This window comes from Saimiri boliviensis, chromosome 9, assembly GCF_048565385.1.
Source record: "Saimiri boliviensis isolate mSaiBol1 chromosome 9, mSaiBol1.pri, whole genome shotgun sequence".
Classification (NCBI taxonomy): Eukaryota; Metazoa; Chordata; class Mammalia; order Primates; family Cebidae; genus Saimiri; species Saimiri boliviensis.
The window spans coordinates 67,514,467-67,535,726 of NC_133457.1; the positions used below are offsets into that span (position 1 = coordinate 67,514,467).

General features: G+C 44.1%; 1 protein-coding gene across 5 annotated transcripts in view; it reads right to left on the minus strand.

The window, feature by feature from the left end:
- Positions 1–1,871: 1,871 nt before the first annotated feature.
- The window catches only part of SEC22C (SEC22 homolog C, vesicle trafficking protein), a 32,349-nt gene continuing 12,960 nt past the window's right edge, over positions 1,872–21,260 (minus strand). For 4 of the 5 annotated variants that reach the window (XM_010341446.3, XM_039461924.2, XM_010341447.3 and 1 more), the window contains exons 2-7: positions 18,700–18,908; positions 13,726–13,889; positions 12,726–12,905; positions 8,572–8,690; positions 6,655–6,720; positions 1,872–5,229 (exon numbers count right to left, since the gene is read on the minus strand). In XM_010341446.3, coding sequence (XP_010339748.1) covers positions 5,029–5,229; positions 6,655–6,720; positions 8,572–8,690; positions 12,726–12,905; positions 13,726–13,889; positions 18,700–18,881 — 912 coding nt within the window. In that variant the 5' untranslated portion in view covers positions 18,882–18,908 and the 3' untranslated portion in view covers positions 1,872–5,028. The remainder of the gene's footprint in view (positions 5,230–6,654; positions 6,721–8,571; positions 8,691–12,725; positions 12,906–13,725; positions 13,890–18,699; positions 18,909–21,260) is intronic. The other variant, XM_039461925.2, reaches the window with a different exon arrangement.

The following is a 21,260-nucleotide window of genomic DNA, read 5'->3' on the forward strand; positions in this document are numbered from 1 at the left end:
CACACCAAACCGTCTAGGAAAAGCCTCCATATTTCCGAATTTTTCACCCAAGTGCAAAGACACATGTTAATAAACGCTTTAGATTTATTCTGCCATTTCTGAAGCCACCTCATTTATGTATACACGGGATATAAATGGCTACACATTTTCACATACTTAAAAGTACAATTTTAGGCTATACTACCATATGAGTCTGTTAAAATGTCCCCATTAGTTACTCAAAATAGATATTTATTGTTACAAGAAAACAAGAAGCCTGTGTAACCTGAACAGCAGGTATTTAAAATATGTAAAGGAAACGGTTTTGCCCTGACTAAACCAGCCTCGGTATTTTATGCTGTTAATAGAAAAGCCCGTTAAACAAAACAGAAATCCTGGAGGAGCAAATCATATGAATGATTCATTAAATAACACTTCTCAAGCAACCCCAGAATCATATGAACGTAAGGGTTAAAGAAGATCACATGTACCAAGAGCGGGTTGGAGGAACAGAACGGCTTTGTTCATTTTACCCTAAATAAAAGGCTCCTGCGGGGAACAGCTCTGCCATCAGTACACACGAACAGATGTTTCCGTACCCAGCCCTTCCCAGATTTACTAACAAGTGCTTTGCTGCAGGTTCCCTGCTGATGAGATTCCCCTAGCAACAGAAGTCTGACCTCTCTGCTCCCAGATGGGAGAATCAGAGCTCTCATTGGGGTCAGGGATGGCTCATGAGGTTTGGTCCAACCAGCAGAACCAGCTCCCTGGATCCTGGAATAAACCAGACACCAATGGTGCCACGGGCTCTGTGCCCAGGAAGAAGTCAGGTCCAGCGTGGGAAGAAGAGGGGCTGCTACCTTTTGGAGTGAAAAAATGGGGCCATTTACACCGTATTATAACAAAATGCCTTTTTGTAAAGGCCGGCAGAAATGGCTGTGCTGTGCTGCCTGAAGCATGCAGAAAAACCCTTCAAGTAGCAGGTGAAGGCAAAGCCTTTCTCCTCCCACACGCAATGGATTCACCCAGTATTCCCCTCCACTACCAGTTTTGACCCTCGTAACAGCAGCGGGAGTGCGGATTGATGTTATCGCCGTTTATCAGATGAGGAAACTGAGGTCTGATGGGCAACGATCTGTGCACCGTGACACAGGACTGGGTGAAGGGACTCGCCAGCTCACAGCCGCTGCTGCTGCACTCTCCCTCACCTTCTCTCTCAAGGGAACAGCTACGCTATTCCTCCAGCATTATTAATACTCACAGTGCACAGACAGAGCTTCCCCAGACCTGTGCAGGATTCGGTGCAAAAACATTTGGAATGTGAGCAATGGCTGAACAGCAGCTTGCCAGGCACACCTGATCACCATGAACACTCCCACTCCTGCCTGTCCTCACTTACACCGCACTGTGCCAGCAGCAGGTTCTCAGAAGGCCACCGTCCAGCATGTTACAATGAGTGGCCAACTTTCACAGAATGGCTGCAAGGTGCAGCATGCAGCCTCCATATGCCAAGGGGCAGCTGCTATCTTCCAGGAGAGGGGGAAGCCCCAGCTCTGCTCCCTGCCTACACCCTGCTTCCCGTGCCTCACATGGCCCGCCTTGCTGCTGGCCTGCTGGCTGTTGTCTTTCACTCTGAGCTGTGCTGACCAAGAGTGTTCGTCCTCTCCAAGACTTGACTCCCAGGCATGGGTGGGAGAGTGAACCTCAATGCAATCTTCTCCCACTCTGAAGCTCGTCTGCCCACCCCATTCGTTACAATTAAAAGTGGCTTTCTCATCCCTCCACAGACTCCAGTTTCAGCCTGTCTCCAGAGCCGGAGTGTATAGGGTAGAGATAGAAAACGGCACGAGAGTCGGAGAATAAGAGCACCTAGAAAAGAACACAGCTCAAGCTCATTTAATCAAAATGTTTTAATGTTTTAATTTCAGCATTCTCCAGAGTTCACAGAAAAGAGGGATACAAGCCCAAAAAGCAAAACCAGGAGCTCACAGTCACATGCCTCCTGCTGCAGGCAGTGGGGCCTCTGGTGCTGACAGGGAATGCCACCCGAATATGCCCCCGCTGTCTCCACTCAGGAAAAGGAAAGCCAAGCACAGTCCTCATCACAGTAAGTCTAGCCTAATGGGGGGAAACAGACTAACACGTTTCCTTCACTAGCATACTAGGGAAGGGGAAACCTTTTGGGCTTTGGCCCCTTGGTTGGAAAACCCCTCCTAAGAGCACTGAGCCATACTCTGGCCCCGGTACAGTAGCTGGGACTTAACACACTCTGATGCTCAAGGCCTTGCAGCATCTGATACCAGAAGGCACCTTTAAAGTTTTGTTTTCAACATGATTTCATCTATTCCCAGATCTAGCCCAGTGAGGTCAGCTGCACAGGTAGCATTTACCCACCGGGAAAACAAAAGTGCTACAACAACAGTGAGTCCGCAGCGGAGTGAGGAAACTCCTGGGATTTGGAACCAGTTTACTGGTAGGGAGGATCACACAGGAGGTTATAAACCTCTTGACCTGGAACCAAGTCAAACCTAAGCCTGGGGAGGGGATTCCCCTGGATGAAATCACCAGAACTTGTTTCCTATTATCAGTCTCTCCTTCCGGGAGTTGAGGATTCTTTTAGCTAGCGGGATTCAGTCAAACAGAGCTGTCGTAGTCAGTATTTGTACTGCTCTCCTAGTGCATCTTTTCCCTTTTGTTTGCAAAAGTCAATCTCACCCCACATAGACATTAACAGATATCCACACGTTCGACCTGGTGTGGATAACATCTCAGGTAGCGCCTCAGAGGTCAGGAAGCATTACCATGAAGGACTCATCTCAAGGACCGTTTCTTTACTGCCTGCTGAATGCGGCTCACAGGCTCAGATGCCCAAAGCACCCGGGGTACAGGTCTACACGGCAACCCAATGCCACACTGGCTTCAAAAGAAAACAGTCCACTTTCAAGCTGTTCTTATCGACTTTAAAGCTTTTTTGTGCTTCTCATTTAAAATGATTTTCCTCCCCTCCTTAACTTCCCATTTTATTTTGCCATCTCTTCAAAACTGTCTCCCAGAAAGACTGAAAATTCACCTGCTGGGTATGCAGAAAATTATGCAGATGTGAAATCAATGGAGAGACAACGCTGGCGCTTATGTCTGAGTATGCTGCCAGATGATCTTCATGTCCAGGCTTTTTAGACAGGGTTTCACTCTGTCATGCAGGCCAGGGTGCAGTGGTGTGATTACAGCTCACTGAAGCCTCAAACTCCTGGACTCCAGGGATCTTCCTGCCTCAGCCTCCCAAAGTGCTGTGATTACAGGCATGTGCCATCACATCCGGCTAATTCTTTTGTTGCTGTTTGTTTGTTTTTGTAGAGACGGGTCTTACTATGTTTTCCAGGTTGGTCTCAAACAACTGGCCTCAACTGATTGTCCTGCTCTGGCTTCCAAGGTACTGAGAATACAGGCATTAGCCATCATGCCCGGCCCATATCCAGATATTCTATGTTTGGCCAAAAATAGAAAACTCTGTTATAAAAAATAAAGTTACTATGGCAACATTTTCCCAACATAGTTCCCAGTATATAAATTCGTTTTTCTTAAAATGATACCAAGGTAGCTCAATAACAATACCAGTGATAACCAAATACAATTGAACTTTCTAAAACTACGTTCTTATTTTCCCTATCTACTCAGCTTTTGTAATGGTTTTTCACTTTTAAAAACTATCAAAATAGGATTTTTAAAAAACGTTATCAAGACTACATAATTCAACTAAAAATGTTCCATGTAACTGTGTTTGAACTATTCAGATTCCAGACTTCTACCGAGAGCAATCCAAACAGCAAACTCCCAAAATGGCCTCCTGAGTGGCACTAAACAAGCCAGGCTGAAATTCTGGCAGACCTAAGGGATCTTATCCAGAACCATATTTTGGAAAACCATGATCAATTTTTTGACAATGAAAGAAAGTAACTTTCCAGAGTATTGTTAATTATATCTCTATAAAGCTTTAAAAAGTTAACAGCTATGTAACTCTTGTTCATCAAAAATGAGGCCTTCAAGCTAATTAAGATGACTGGGAAAGATGCAGAGGAGTGATGACTTTGGAGGCGCTCTGGGAACCCGTACACAGGGTGCAGGAGTCGCCGTCATTAGAACAGGCGCTCAGCTCTACTGAAAAGGCCGACGAGAGCCGCATCTCCAGCGGGTCTTAGAGCGCCACAGGACCCGTGTTCATCTACTCTAGGCTGTGGCCGACTGCGAAGAATCCTGAAATTCTCATTTCTGCTCATGCTGATAAACTTATCATCTAGTAGTACTGGTTATTCAATTAATTTGAAAAGTATTCAGATACATCCTGCAAATAAATATATAACATTTCTGTACCCACACAGTCCCACTACCATAAAAGGATACATATAAATTAAATTAACCTAGATTTCTTAACCATTTTCTCAGCTTAAGTTTGCCCTCACCATTAATGAAGTCCAAATTATATCCAAAATATATTTAAATATTCCAAAGGTATATCAAACCTAAGATATCAAAAAATGTAAACAAAATTTATCTAGCTTATATTTACAAACCATATTTTTAGATTTTTAATTCACCCTGCCCTGACCCTCTGGGGGAAAAAAAAAACCTAACCAATTTATATTTAGACTGAAGCTGATTTGGATTTTAAAGTGGCTCCTTGGAGACAACTGCCAATTACTAAAACCAGTGTTACTGAATCTAGTGGGTTACTGCATCATTCAATTTAAAAGACCAAAATATTTCCTTTCGGCTCTTCCAGTAAAGCTCTTTCTGGATGAGGCCCCAGATCCAGCTGTCCTAAGTCAACGTGCTGAATTGGGGACCCTGCAGTCACGCTCGGCACAGAACCAAGGCTGGGTATCAAGCGGCCTCATGACTTCCACTGCAACTGTTTCACATCCCCAATTCCTTGTTCTTCAGTCCAGTGGCTGAAAAGGGTGGAAACTGGAGTGTAAAGTAGAGAAGCAGAAAGAGAAACATAGACTGATTCTCAAAAGAAAATCAAAGAATCCATTCACCACAGTGTCATCCTCATACTCCACAGTCAGACTGCTTCTCCTGAAGCTGCCTTGTTAGTATCTGATATGAAGACAGAACAGCCACTCCTATGTGGAACAGGATTTGCCAAAGGTTCCTCAGCCCGTGCAGGTACACGTTGCCCAGGCAAATGAAGAGCAGCAGCAGCAGCACCTTCATAGTCCTGGCAGGGCTGTAGAACAGGTACAGGTAACACTGAAACGAGACCAGAAGAGGAATTCCAATCAGAGACAAAATGGCCGCTAGATAACACGCAAAATTCACCTCCCACAGCTTCCATGAAGAGTGTCATTTCTCTCACACTAGCCGATTAAATTGAATTCATTACAATGAAGCGTGGACCCACTGGTTAGGCTGTTTCTAATCACTGGATGAACATGGGGATTTGAAGATGAAAGGAAAGTGAAATTGATGTCACAGGAAGAAGTAGTGCATGGCACATCTGAAAGAAGTTCAAGAAATAGAAAGGCCCAGGCTGCTGTAGAGAAGGGCTGCAGATAAGCTGCAGACAGCCAAGCCAGGGACCCCAACGTGCCTGACTGGCCTCCCAGAGAAGTTTCCTTCAAGGAGCCATGACAGGCAGGCAAGCTGGTGAGAGGAAGCCGTGTCTTTACTGTTTGGGTTTCTCCTGAGCCACGACTACCCTGAGTCCCGCTCTTCCCTTGGGCAGCCTCCTCCTTATCACGTCTTCCACAGCATCTCTGAGTCGGGGAAAGGTCGCTCAGTAGGGAGAAGGACTGGGATTTTGTATATGACTATCACACATAAAAGGGGCCATTCTTGTTCTGCAGAAGGTGGAAACAGCATTTTGGTTCAATGTTGTTTGTTTTTTGTTTTTTTTTAAAGGGCATTCACTGAACATGGATCAATCCAACAAAGGTTCAATCTACAGAGGGAGGGAGTGAGCCCTCCATTGAAGGAGCTATCCAACTAGGAACACAGCTGAAGGAATGAGGTAGAACTGTGCCATCCCTGCAGTCCTAAAACACTGCTCTAGGGAACTGCCACTGGCTATGCCCACGGTCTCGGAGACTTGTTTTCTGAAAAATGAGTGCATTTTCATGGGTTGAAAATTTCTTTTTGGACAATCAGGTAATGCTTTTACTCCTTCTTTCAGACAATGTCTTGCTCTGTTGTCCAGGCTGGAATTCAGTGGCATTGATCTCAGCTCACTGCAACCTCTGCCTCCCTGGTTCAAGCAATTCTCATACCTCAGCCTTCTGAGTAGCTGGGACAATAGGTATGCAGCACCATACTCAGCTAATTTTTGTATTTCTATTATAATAGGGATAGGGTTTCACCTGTTGCCCAGGCTGGTCTTGAACTCCTGGCCTCAAGTGATCTGCAGACCTTGGCCTCCCGAAGTGCTAGGATTACAGGCATGAGCCACCCTTGGCCTTGAACAAGGGGCTTTCCCTTTCTGAGCACTAAGTTCTTCCTCTGTAAAATGAAAGGACTGGGCAGGATGGGACTAAGGTCCTCCACTAAGGGCTCGGTATTGCCCTTGATTTGAACCATGACCTTGGTGGAACAAAAATCACAAGTAGAAACTTGCTGATAGATGAAGAACAAAATAAGGTCGGGGATTTAATCCACTCATCAAAATACCGTTTCACCCACCTGGAAAATGCAGGCTACAAAAGGAACAAGAAAAGCCAGAATGTTTCCCATTTCCTCATGGGCAACCTAAAACAAACACAAGGAACACAGGGAAAGGGATATTTAGATGAAAGAAAACCCTAGGACATAAAGCACTTCACTCCGCCTTCCATCTGGTATGGTTGACAGTACAAACCCTGGCTGGGTGAGATGCGTTACTGTTTATGCACCAGGTCAGCATTAGCATGTAACCGTTTTCAACAGCCTGGTCACAGCACGTGCCTCCTGCCTTCAACCTGGAATGAGCCGCCCATCCCTCCACCTCTCAGAACCCTAAGCATCTGTCAAGACTAAGCTTTCTCTAATTCCTCCCATTCCCAGGCACTGCCACCTCCTTAATGTTGCTACCACACACTGTTTTGGGCCACAAGAGTCCCCAAGGCAGGGAGGGACTATGTCTTAACTATCTTGCTGGCCAGGTACCTATTCTAATGTATACAAACAAACAGACGGGTCGGTTGGTAAGCAGCTAGTTAAGAGCAATCATAGCCGGGTGCGGTGGCTCAAGCCTGTAATCCCAGCACTTTGGGAGGCCGAGGCGGGTGGATCACTAGGTCGAGAGATCGAGACCATCCCGGTCAACATAGTGAAACCCCGTCTCTACTAAAAATACAAAAAATTAGCTGGGCATGGTGGCTCATGCCTGTAATCCCAGCTACTCATGAGGCTGAGGCAGGAGAATTGCCTGAACCCAGGAGGCGGAGGTTGCGGTGAGCCGAGATCGCGCCATTGCACTCCAGCCTGGGTGACAAAAGCGAAACTCCGTCTCAAAAAAAAAAAAAGAGCAATCATAATCAATAAGAGTAGAACTCACATCATACATTGATCAAAAACAGGATGTGATAAGAGGCAACTACCACTCATAACACAGGCCTGCTGCCATTCTCCAAACAGGTAGGTCTCCATTAGTCTCCTGAGATTCAGTATCAGTCATGCTTCAGACTTTACCCATCATGTACGTGAGTGTGAACATGGTGGCTCTATCTTTAAAAGTAATATCTATCTGTTGATACTAATAATGGTTCTATACTTTTTTTTTTTTTTTTTGAGACAAAGTTTCTCCTTTTTGCCCAGGCTGGAGTGCAATGGCACGATCTCGGCTCACTGCAACCTCTGCCTCCTGGTTTCAAGCAACTCTCCCACCTCAGCCTCCCGAGTAGCTAGGATTACAGGCATGCACCACCATGCCAGGCTAATTTTGTATTTTTAGTAGAGATAGGGTTTCACCATGTTGGCCAGGCTGGTCTCGAACTACTGACCTCAGGTGATCCACCCGCCTCAACTTCCCAAAGTGCTGGGATTACAGATATGAACCACCGCACTCAGCTTATACCTTCTTAAAGTATTTTAAATACTTCAAAATTTTAAAACTATTTTTAAAAAGCATTGAAACAGTAAGTTCCTCTGAGATGAGCAGACCAGGGAAGGAACTTCCTAGTGATATGTAATTCATTGACAAGACACAAGGAAGGTAGCATCTGCATTATCTAAATCAGATTACAGGACAGTATTTTCTCAGGTGAAAAAGGGCCTGAACCCTTAAAATGAGAGAATGAAACTTCCATCCTGGGTAAACAATCCAGTCCCTGGAGTGACTCCTGGGGTCCCAACAGCCACAGGGTGGTCTAAAGTCCTTGCTGCAAATTCTCCATTTGTTACCAATATCTTGGCACGCCCCTCTGGCCTCTTAGGGCAACAACATAAAAAAGCAACTTTCAGAGTCATTCGACTTACTATAAAGAATAAAATTCATATTAGATTTGAAAAATTGTAACCTCAGTGTATAATAACATTGTAGATAAAATGTATCCCTATCACTTTCTTCTGTCATATGTCCTTCAATTTAAACTGTTAAAAAAAAAAAAAAAAAAAGGTTACCTGTAAAGAATGTTCTGCAAGGTGAACTCCACGAATGAGATTCAGGGCGGCACACATGATGTTGAGAATGAGCGAGAGGATGCCCAGGGCTGTCACTGGTTCCATTCGGAAATTAGGAGCTTCACAAGGAAAAAAAAACAAGTGTCTAGTGAAAATAATTTCTATATGAAAGAAAAATACAGACATGAACTAGACTTACACTAATGATAGGTTCACTATGTTAAACACAGAATTATAAACATATTAATTGTAAAAGCAGCAGAAGTTAGAGAGGAAAAAAGGCAAGAAATGATAGACAGAATGGATGTGGGTACCTGACGAAAGTTTCTTCCAGAAAAAGGCTCTTTTCCAGGCAAGCACAGATTTTTCAAGTGCTGAATTTCCTTTCTATCTAAAGTAGTGGTTTTCAACCAGGGGCAATCTGCCCCCCAGTGGACATGTGGCAATGTCTGAAGTCATTTCTGGTTGTCATAACTAGAGACAGACTGCTGCTGGCATCTAGTGGGTAGAGGCCAGGAATGCTTCTAAACATCCTACAATGAATGTACAGGACAGCCTCTGTAATAAAGAATTATCTGATGCAAAAACGTCAATAGGGATTAGGCTGAAAAATCCTAAAACAATTCCTGGGTCAGACTTGGTGGTGCGCACCTATAATGCCAGTGCTCTGGGAGGCTGAGGCAGGCAATAGGTCGCTTGAGCCCAGGAGTTCAAAACCAGCCTGGGCAATATAGTGCGACCCTGTCGCTACAAAAAAAAATACAAAAAATTATCCAGGCATGGTGACACATACCTGTAGTTCCAGCTACCTAGAAGGCTGAGGTGGGAGGATCATCTGAGCCTGGGAGGCTGAGGCTGCAGTGAGCCATGATTGCACCACTGCACTCAAGCCTGGGCAACAGAGCAAGACCTTGTGTCAAAAAAATAAAAAAAGTTCAGGTGCGGTGGCTCATGCCTGTAATCTCAGCACTTTGGGAGGCTAAGGTGAGAGAATCACTTGAACTCTAGAGTTCAAGACTAGCTGGGCAACCTGGTGAAACCCCATCTCTATCAAAAAAAAAAAAAAAAAATATATATATATATATATATATATATATATATATGGAGACACACACACACACACACACACACACACACACACACACGCACAAAATTAGCCAGGTGTAGTCCCAGCTACTCAGAAAGCTAAGGTGGGAAGATAGCTTGAGCCCTGCAGGTGGAGGTTGCAGTAAGCAGAGATCCTACCACTCTACTTTAGCCTGGACGACAGAGCAAGACCCTGTCTCAAAAAAAAATTAAATAAATAAAACAATGTCTCTTTAAAAAAAAATTATTTCCCATTGCGATTGTAATTACTGCTTATTAAGGAAAATTTAGGAATTTTACAAAGAATCAGTTTGCCACCCAAATGGTACCACTGTTATCTTTTGGTGTTAAATATTCCCCTAGACGTATCTGTGCATAGATTTTTGGTGTGTTTACATAGCCGTCCTTCTACTGTATATACAATTTTATGTCCCTTTTGTACTTAACATATAAACATTTTTTCCATGTTACAGTCTTAAAAAAAATTGGTTGTTAAATGTTTAAAGCATTTCTATCATACGCCTCAACACCGAGCTTGTCCTCTTTCTGACAATGACAATATGCGATGTCATATGCGCTTCTAGAGCAAGTCACAGCAAATGTAATTTTTAAAATTCTAAACTAATTGGAAAGGAGGAAACATTGATTATTTAGGTTACAAGCTGTTTCTAGAACTATAGTTAAAACAAATTTTCATTTTCCCTGTAAAGACAACCACTGGAATTGATTTTGGTTCACACAATTAACTGGTGTCCCTCCCATTCTCTCGCTATCCTCCTTTCTTGCCCTTATATTTCGTACACACACAAATACTAGCCACAATCCAACTATGCCTATTGTTAGTGTGTTAGAGTTTCCACTGAGCAATTCAGTTACTGTTAGAACAGAATATGCTACCTGTAAAGAGTCTAACCTCAGGACAACAGGGTAAATCAATCACAGTAAAATGTCCCAGAAAGACGGGCAAGGTGACACTTTCTGGGTTTGCTCCTCTTGTCTAAGTGTTTAAAAACAAAATATAGATTACAAAGATATGCCTGCACTCGTATATGATAAGGGAGAAGCTTGGCGCTCGATTACCCAGTCTTCCTTTTGCAAAAATTAAGTTTATTCTCAATATAAACTGGAACCACTCATTGACGGGCATGAGAGCCAATCCAATTATTGGCTGAAACACATACTAAAACACAAAGTTAAGTCAAAACCATGAACATTTTTAATACATCACTTTTTAAATTCAAGAAATGAGTTTAGCATAAAACAGTTAAAAACAAAATAATTAGACTACTATAGTGAGACCATCCTTTAGCAACGGATTCAGCTCTTATGCCATGACAGAATTCTTAGAATGTAAATATCCACTTAATTAAATATTAATTTAATTATATGTAACTGTAAACAGGAATGCAAAAAATCATGCTTTGTTATGTGCTAAGCATTGAGTGGCTAAAGACATTAATGACAAAGTCATGGAATGTCAGGGTACTGTGATCACATTCATTAAGACGTCTTTCTTCAGATGAGGCCCCTGAAATCCACAGGGACAGAGGGAGATCGCAGTTCTCAGGGACAGCCAGACAGTGAGAACATTAGAAGCCCAGGCTCTATCTCCATTGCCCTCCCTCCAACCAGAGCAGGGGTTTCACTACATAAGATGACGAGATAAGGATTTTCTCTCTCTCTGTCTCTGTCTCTGTCTCTGTCTCTGACTCTCTCTCTCTCTCTCTCTTTCTCTCTCTCTACATATATATATATATATATATGTACACATACACATATATATATGTGTGTATTTTATATACACATAGATTTGTGTATATATATATATATATATATATATATATATATATACACAAATCTATACGGTTCAATAGGTAACTTACAGAAAAGAGAATGAATCTTCTTTATAACATTTAAACTTGTAGTTCTGTCAGAACAACTTGGACTTAATAAATAAATAAATAGATAAAATTTAAAAATAATAAACTTGCAGTGGCTCACGCCTGTAATCTCAGCACTTTGGGAAGCTGAAGCGGGCGGATCATAAGGTCAAGAGTTCAAGACCAGCCCGTCCAATATGGTGAAACCCCATTTCTACTAAAAAATACAAAATTTAGCCAGACATGGTGGCACACGCCTATAGTCCCAGCTACTCGGAAGGCTGAGGCAGGAGAATCACTTGAACCTGGGAGGCAGAGGTTGCAGTGAGCCGAGATTGTTCCACTGCACTCCAGCCTGGGTGACAGAGTGACACTCTGCCTCAAAAATTAATAATAATAATAATAATAAACTTGTAGATTTAATCCTAATTAAGAAAATAACCTGCCAGCTGGGCATGGTAGATCACACCTGTAATCCCAACATTCTGAAAGGCCGAGGTGGGAGGATGATGGCTTGAGCCCAGGAGTTCGAGGCCAGCCTGGGTGGTAACATGGGAAACCTTGCCTCTATTTAAAAAAAAAAAAAAAAAAAAGAAGAAGAAGAAGGAGAAAAGAAAATAGCCTGCCAAATCAGTCTTCAGCTCCTGAATTTCATCACAATAGCCTCCCTCAAACCAACCCACTGTCTTAATAGTTCATTTTTTCTTTTTTGAGTCAGGTTCTCATTCTGTCACCCAGGCGAGAGTGCAGTGGCTCATGATCATGGCTCACTGCACCCTGGACGTTCTGGGCTCAGGTGATTCTCCCACCTCAGTCTCTGGAGTAGCTGGGACTACAGGCACAAGCCACCACCTCTGGCTACTTTTTTGTATTTTTGATAAAGATGGGGTTTCTCCATGTCACCCAGGCTGGTCTCGAACTCCGGGACTCAAGTTGTCTGCCTGCCTTGGCCTTCCAAAGTGCTAGGATTATAGGTGTGAGCCTTCGCACCTGGCCTGTAGTCAAATTTTTTATAACAGCCACCAAGAAATAGGATTGGTCCACATTTTTCTCAGCATATTTTATGCCACTCCTTCTCCCCAAAAAACAGCTTTCTAGCAAAAAAACAAAAAAACAAAAAAAAACAATGTCCATTTGAAATACACATAGTATCACTTCATCAACATCAGTGAACGGCAGGCCACTTACCAGGCTCAAAGGGCATCGGTGTGTGACCGTTCATCACCCCGTTTGCCACATCTGTGTCCTCCAGAGTGAGAACCACTGGAGGCTGCAACTTGAGCTCCTCATGAATTTTTTCCAGGCTGCTTTCCATCGGAGAGGATCTTACGTAGTTAAAATGCCACTTCATTTTCTGAATGATGCTGTCTGCAAAAAGAGAGCAACACAAGTTTGGCATTTTCATCAGAATGGATATTACAAGACAATATGTACTAAATGAAGTTCACATTTCTTTTTTTGAAGATAGAGTCTCACTGCTGACCACTGTGGGGTCCAATGAAGTGGTGTGATCACAACTCACTGTAGCCTTGACCCCCTGGGCTCAAGTGATTCTCCCACCTCAGCCTCCCAAGTAGCTGAAATCACAGATGTGTACCACCATACCTGGCTAATTTTTTTCATTTTTAAATTATTTTTCTATAGAGACAAGGTCTCATTATATTGCCAGGCTGGTCTCGAACTCCTGAGCTTTGAGTAGCAATGCTCTAAGGCAGGGGTCAACAAAATTTTCTTACAGTGCCAGTTAGTAAATATTTTAGGCTGCTGGCTACGTGGTCTCTGTTGCAACTCAACTCTGCTGTCATAGGGCAAAAGCAGCCACAGACAACATGTAAATGAATGAGCATAGCCGTGCTCCACTTTATTTACAAAACATGTGGCTGGCGGCTGGCCTAAGGGCCAGCATTTGCTGACCCCAGCCTCAGAAAGCTGTGGATTATAACCAACCCATTTCACTCTCCCTCCACCCTGGCCCAGACTCTGTGGAGATGAAAAGCCAGAGTGTTAAACCTTGAAGCTTTCCAGGCCACTTCAATCGCTATGAAATCCCACGGTACAAGTCTACTCTTCAATGACATGTTTTGCATCTCCAATGGCTTTCCTGATGGTCAAAGCCAAACCTAAACTGTAAATTCTACACATATAACAACATGGATGAGAACAATAAATATGAAAGAAGATTACAAACCAAACTCAAGAAAAGCGTATGGCCTGGAGGCTAGGCCAATGCAGGTGGTGTCATAGGAAGCTGTGAATTCCCACCACAGCGTCTCCAGGAAGCAGAAGGCCATGGCTGCTGGGCACTGGCAGGAGCAGATAGCCATGCAGGCCACGTCTCCGAAAGAAGAAAAACTGAAACAAAAGGGCAACATCTGCATTACCAGGACACAGAGCCACAAATCCCACCCCACACCCAAACACAACCTGACACCAACCCTGCACTTGCTTGGCTTTAAACAGTCTTGCAGCTGTTTGTTGCAAGTAGAATGTCTCTTCAGTTTGACCTATTCCTGAGACTTTCTTCCATTTTCTTTAAAATGTCTAGCAGTCTTAGTCAGTGACAGCCGGTGATCACTCTTATTTATTCATGCATGAGGAATGCATATTCTATGTGGGGAATTAGCCTCAGACTTCTCCACATCTATTGAGCAAATGTTTTTCTTCTTTAATCTACATCAATAGATTTCCTAATATTAAATCATCCTGGCATCCTAAAATAAGCTCTTGATGGATGTAAGTTCCTATATATTCATAAACACACAACTGCTGGATTTCGTTTGCTAACATTTTAATTGGGACTTTTGTGTCTATGCAAATAAGACTAGCCTATGATTTTCCTTTCTTATGCTGTCTTCATCCGCTTGTGGTATTTAGGTTATTCTGGTCTCATGAAATAAATGCAGGGCTTTTCTTCTTTTTCTGCTCCCTTTTGGGCTGTCATGCTATCATGGCAGGCTCAGGGGACGGGGACTCTAGGTCACCTATCTGTGTGTCTACTGACTCCTGCTCACTGTGGAACATCTCCTCTTGCGTTTTGTCATGTTTTGCTGAAAGCTCGTCCCTGTAGGATTTCTTCCCGTAAGGGTCCCCTGAGGCCCGAGTTGTGGCACATTTCCTCCAGAGTGGTTCTGCATTTGCTCTGGCCACCTACCAAAGCAGTGTCATCACTCTGGGGCCAATACCGACGTTTCAACCTTGGCTTAGGAATTCCTAGACTTTGGGGAGTATAAACTTCAGCTCCAACCTTTTACAAGGCACAAGAACAACATTTCAGTCTCTTAGGTGAAATTGACTTTTCCTTCCCACACAAAGCCAAGTAGAGGTGAGTCACTCTGTATCCATGGGCAAACTACTTTTCTCACCTATCATCACTTCATTAGGTTGTGGCATGACAAGAACTTTCCTTTATGCAAGGGTCTTTTTTTTCTCACTCTGTCACCCAGGCTAGAGTGCAATGGCACAAGCTCAGGTCACTGTGGCCTCCACCTCCCAGGCTCAAGCCATCCTCCTACCTCAACCTCCCAAGTAGCTGGGACTGTAGGTATGCACCACCACACCCAGCTAACTTTTTGTGCTTTTGTAGAGATGGGGTCTTGCCATGCTGCCCAGGCTGGCCTCAAACCACTGGGTTCAATCTGCCTAACTCAACCTTCCAAAGTACTGGGATTATAGGCGTGACCCACTGCACCCAGCCACAGGGGTCTTGTTCTGACACTCCACCCTATGTAAGCCCAAACCAAGCCCCAATTCTGCTGTGACTGAATGCCTCAGTGTCCACGTACACACTTACTACCTTAATATTCTGCTCTCTTTTTATTTCTAGCATCTTAAGTTTTCTTTCTTTCAAGCTTAAGTACACATTTAAAGTAATTGCTGATATATATTTACCCTAATTTCTGGGTGTTTTCAGCAGGAGGTTTTTAGGTTGTGTTGTTCTACCATCTTTTTGAAACTGTAACTCCCTATATAAAAACTTTTCCAATGTGAAAAAATAGATGACTCTCCTCCTTATGGAAGAAATCCTTCAGAAGGGTCTAGGCCACTCTATGATGGAGGTGTTTCGATATGAAAGAGACCCCTGCTGTGGGTTGAATGTGTCCCCACAAAAAGATTTATTGATGTCCTAACTCAAAGAAATAGTCTTGACAATGTAACCAAGATAAAATGAAGTCATACTGAATAGCTTGAGCCCTCATGTATCTGGTATCCTTACAAGAAAGGAAATTTGGACACAGAGACAGAGGGAAGAAGACCATGCAACCACGGGGATAGTGACGGCAGTAAGGCATCTATGACCCATGACTGGCAGAAAGCAGCAGAGGTTTGGGAAGGATCCCTTCAAGTTTGCAGAGGGAACATGGCCCTGTAGTACCTGTGACAGAGTAAGTTCTGTTGTTTGAAGCCAGTTTGTTATGGCAGCCTTAGGAAACTAACACAACTCCTTAAGTATTAAAAGCTATAGCACTGCTCACCTGTAAGAAAAGAAAGTCTGTTTCTTCTGCTAAAATAATGGTAAATATTTAATTCAAAATTACAAATGAGTAAAAAAAATTTTATTCCTTTTTCCAGAAAAACTACTGAAGTACTCAAGATTTAATTCTTAAGTCTTAAACTTCTGTTTTCTGTGAAAAATAGCCTGTAACAGAGGAAAGGCTTCCTATATGCGGTACAGCACGAATCAATTAATCACAGCACAGTGAAGAAGAGACCTTCAAGAAAGCCATGTTCTGGTACTCAGAGAAAGGGGCTGCATCTGAGGCAGGTGCAGCTCAGTGTTTGCTCCTCAACAGCCAGAGCCCATATTACCAGGTGACAGATGCATGTGCCTATTATTTGTCACCCCCTTCAGGACGTGGCCCTTCAAGATTGACATTATCACCTGCCTGGTGTCAGGCCTGGACTTTTCCTTTTGTTTTTATAATTCTGAGACTGAATTCCCCTAAAAGGACCTCAGCTTAGCAGGTCAACTAAAAATTTGCTATTCAAGGAGAATAAAAAGGGGCCAGGCACAGTGGCTTATACCTATAATCCCAGGGCTTTGGAAGGCCACGGCGGGAGAGTCACTTGAGCCCAGGAGTTCAAGACCAGCCTGGGCAACATGGCAAGACCCTGTCTCTAAAAAATAAATTAGCTAGGTGTAGTGGTGTGTAACTGTAGACTCAGCTACTTGGGAGGCTAACTATCCATCAATCTGTCTGTCTAATCTACCTATCTAGCTAGAGACGGAGTTCCAGCTACTTGGGAGGCTGAGGTGTGAACATGGCTCACTGTAGCCTCGACCTCCTGGGCTTGAGCAATCCTCCCACCTCATCCTCCCAAGTAGCTGGAACTACAGGTGTACCCTACCACACCTGGGTAATTTTTAAATTTTTTTACAGAGATGGGTCTCATCATATTGCCCAGGCTGGTCTTGAACTCCTGGGCTGAAGCAATCCTCCCACCTCAGCCTCCCAAAGTGCTGGGATTACAGGCATGAACCACTGTGCCCAGCGAAGACCCTGTCTCTAAAAAATAAAATTAAAAATAAAAACGTAAGGAGAGCAAAAGGGACTTGGTAAGTGAAGGTCTAAATACAAGAGAAAATAGACATAAAATCTAACAAGCCATTTTGATATTCTAAAATCTGCCTTACCCCTGATGCCTCCACAGAATGGCTTCTTGCTCTGAGTCCTAGAACAGGAAATTGTATAACCCATAAGAAGCAAATTTTGGTGCCTAACTGCCTGCATTCAAATGCTGGGCTGACCAGTTTCTAACAGTGTAACATTAGTTAAGTTTTTTTACTTAGTTTCCTCCTCTGCAAAACAGACGTAATACTATTATCCACATCATAAGCCACATGAAACACAGAATAGTCCCTGCCATACAGAAGGCACTCAATAATATTAGTTATGATAATCAGGATTATTGTAATCACTTGATTCCTACTTCCACTGGAACATTTTCCCCACTGTATTATAGTTAGTTATATATTTCTCTTGTTACCTCGTTAGACTTTTAAGTTCCTTGAGAAGAGAGACCTACTACTCTCACTTACTTTTCACTCCCCTGATCCCGTCACATAATAAAAATTTTTAAATGGCTGGGCACGGTGGCTTACGCCTGTAATCCCAGCACTTTGGGAGGCCAAGGCGGGCAGATCACCTGAGGTCAGAAGTTCGAGAGCAGCCTGGCCAACATGGGGAAACCCCGTCCTACTAAAAACTTCAAAAATTAGCCAGGCATGGTGGCGGGCACCCATAATCCCAGCTACACAGGAGGCTGAGGCGGGAGAATCAGTTGACCCATGAGGCAGAGGTTGCAGTGAGCAGAGAGCACGCCACTGTATTCCAGCCTGGATGACAAGAGCGAAACTCTGTCTCAAAAATAATAATAAAAATTAAAAATTAAAAAGCAAAAAATTAAAATGTAAAGTGAAAACATTAAAAAGCAAAAAAACTGAAGAGCTATAAATGAAATATTTTTTCTTATTTTCTTGGCTTTCTAACTCTTGTTATTTTCCCTCTCCGACATTATAATCTAGGATCTCCTCCCTCCTTATCTCTTCCTTCCCTGCATCTGAGTGAAGAAAAAACTATAAAACTAAAGGCATGAACCCAGATCTCCCAATGCTCATGGGCACTCCATTAGCAGAAGTTAAGTGCTGGAGCAGCCATGGCTGGGCATGGTGGCTCACACCTGTAATCAATCCCAGCACTGAGAAGCCGAGGCAGGTGGCTCACCTAAGTTCAGGAATTCAGGACCAGCCTTGGCAACGTGGTGAAACCCCGTCTCTACTAAAAATACAAAAATTAGCTGGGCATCATGATGTGTGCCTGTAATCCCAACTACTAAGGAGGCCGAGGCACAAGAATCGCTTGAACCCAGGAGGCCGAGGTTGCAGTGAGCCAAGATGGCACCACAGCACTCCAGCCTGGCTGACACAGCCTAATTCTGTCTCTTAAAAAAAAAACCAAAAAAAAAAAAACCATGGAGCAGTCATGCTTGAGGCTCTAAGAAAACCCATTTCTTTCATGATTGTTATAGACACACATGACCTCAGACCACCGATGCTAGATCTGCTTTTAATACACAATGTGATCAGCATAAGGTTACCACTACATGTAGTTAAAAGTAATCCAAATTTTGCTAAGATTCTGAAAAAGTGTATATGCTCACTTACTGTATACTAAAGTCACGGCCTTCTGCAGAGCCTCGACCTGGATACTGGGCCAGTCGCAAGCCTAAAGTCTTGAGCCGTCTCTTCCATTCCAGAAAATCCTGGGTGTGGTAAAAATCAGTAGAGGCCGAGAGGGGCAGTCCATCCCTTACCCGTACCACACAGGCAAAAAAGATCATGGACATGGTCCACAAGAGAAGTCATGAGGACACCTGAGGAAAGCAAGGTCACCTTGTTACTGAGGCTCAAATGACAGTGCCAGAAATACCCCTACCTGTGAAATGTTCACTCCAGGGTTTGTCACCATCAATCCCACTATAATTGCAAAATTGCTTTTATTGTTATTTCCCTGCCCTCTACTGCTACATCACTCCCAATTTTCCTCCCTTCATTATCCTCCCTGTCTTTTCTGCACTTGTAATTCTCTTTTTTTCTCTAATGAATCTCTCCCTTTCCAGAATTAAACCAACTGGGATGATGGGGACAGAAGCAAGAACAGAGGGCTTAGGAGCAGCAGTAGCAACAGCAGGTAGCAGGACACAGACAGAGCAAGACAGCCCTAAAGAGACGGGAAGCACCAGACACTGGAACAGCAAAAAGGCATGAGGCCCAGTGGCCTGTGTACTTCAGGTCACCCACGGAGGTGGGCACTTAGCAGTTCAGCAGCCACATCCTCACTTGCAAGGAGACAGAAGGTGGAAAGATTCTGAGCATCTAACCTAATGCTGGCGACAAGGAGAGTAGAAGGCAAAAATGAAACATCTAGAGCACGTCCTTCTGAATTTCTGCAAATGTCTGATATAGAGCCAGTCTTCAAAGTGATGACTGAGTCCCTACAGGTGGCTAAAGGCAATCATTTAGCAAATTATATGACAGTAAGATTATAAATAGTTGGCCACGATATGTGAGGACCATTAAGAAACAGATCTGAAGCCTCATGGTGCATTGGGTAAATTAGAAAAGGATGCCTCTGCGGGTGGAAACAGGCCTGCACCAGTTCTGCTGGCAGAGCCCGGCTGTGTTTTAGCTCTATCTGTTAACTCTGCAGGGTGCTTATTCAGGGTATAACCTGTGCATCTGCGATTGGCAGCCCTGCAATTCGGGATTAGTGAGGTGCTCATTACAGCTCAGATGGGTCATTCCAATAGGATGTGTCCACACATCCTATTTCACAGATCCTCTACTTGACAGGATCCTCTACCATCAGGCCCCTTATTTGATAGGATGGTGATAGGTAATACCATAGATCTCTCTTTCAAAGGACTCTAGGGATGCAACTTTATTTGGCATCTCCGTTCTTTATCTCAGACCGCCGGGATGCACACTACTCTCCATCCCCGTGCCTCCAGGATGCACACTGCTCTCCATCCCTGTGTCTCCATCCCCGTGCCTCCAGGGTGCACACTGCTCTCCATCTCTGTGCCTCCAGGGTGCACACTGCTCTCGATCCCCATGTCTCCAACCCCGGGCCTCCGGGATGCACGCCGCTCTCTGTACCCGTGCCTCCGGGATGCACACCGGTGTCTGTACCCGTGCCTCCGGGATACACATCGGTCTCTGTACCCGTGCCTCCGGTATGCACACCGGTCTCTGCACCCGTGCCTCCGGGATGCACGCCGCTCTCTGCACCCGTGCCTCCGGGATGCACACCGGTCTCTATACCCGTGCCTCCGGGATGCACGCCGCTCTCTGTACCCGTGCCTCTGGGATGCACGCCGCTCTCTGTACCCGCGCCTCCGGGATGCACGCCGGTCTCTGTACCCGTGCCTCCAGGCATTCTTCACTTGGGACTGCAGCACCACTCCTCTGATCTTCCCATATCCAAATCCAAATCGAAAACTGTCTCAAATCTACCTTCGCAGATTTGTCCAACTGGAAGTACTTTCTCCCTCTTTTAAATTCTTAGGAAACCTACCTCTTTGTTCTCTGTTTTACTGATTTTGCATTTCCACTACCTAAATATAACTTCTAAGAATAAAGACCATGTCTGGAATGGATAAATGAATGAATAATTATTACTAGCATATACATGTAGAAACTGTAGTGACATGAAAACACAAAGGAGGCAAAAAGAAAAATCAGGCTACCAGCCAGCAGGTCCTACACAGTCCATCTGACCCATTTCCCCACACCTTCCATTGGAGAGTAAAAATGTGAAAAGCTCCAGGAAAAATACACCCACACACAAAAGCTACTGAGTTCCCAGCACGAATGGCAGGACGAGGTCAGCTGCCAGAAGACACTGTGGGCTCTACAGCAGGAGCCAAGCACCACAGAGGGAATTAGGGACGAGTGTACAGAGGTTAATTGTTCTATCTTCCATACGTTCATATTTGAAATATTTAATTCTAAAACATTTTTTTGGGAGGGGGACAGAGTCTTGCTCTGTAGCCCAGGCTGGAGTGCAGTGGCACGATCTCGGCTCACTGCAACCTCTGCCTCTTGTGTCCCAGTACAAGTAATTCTCCTGCCTCAGCCTCCCGAGTAGCTGGGATTACAGGCACACGCCACCATGCCCAGCTAATTTTTGTATTTTTAGTAGAGACAGGGGTTCACCATGTTGG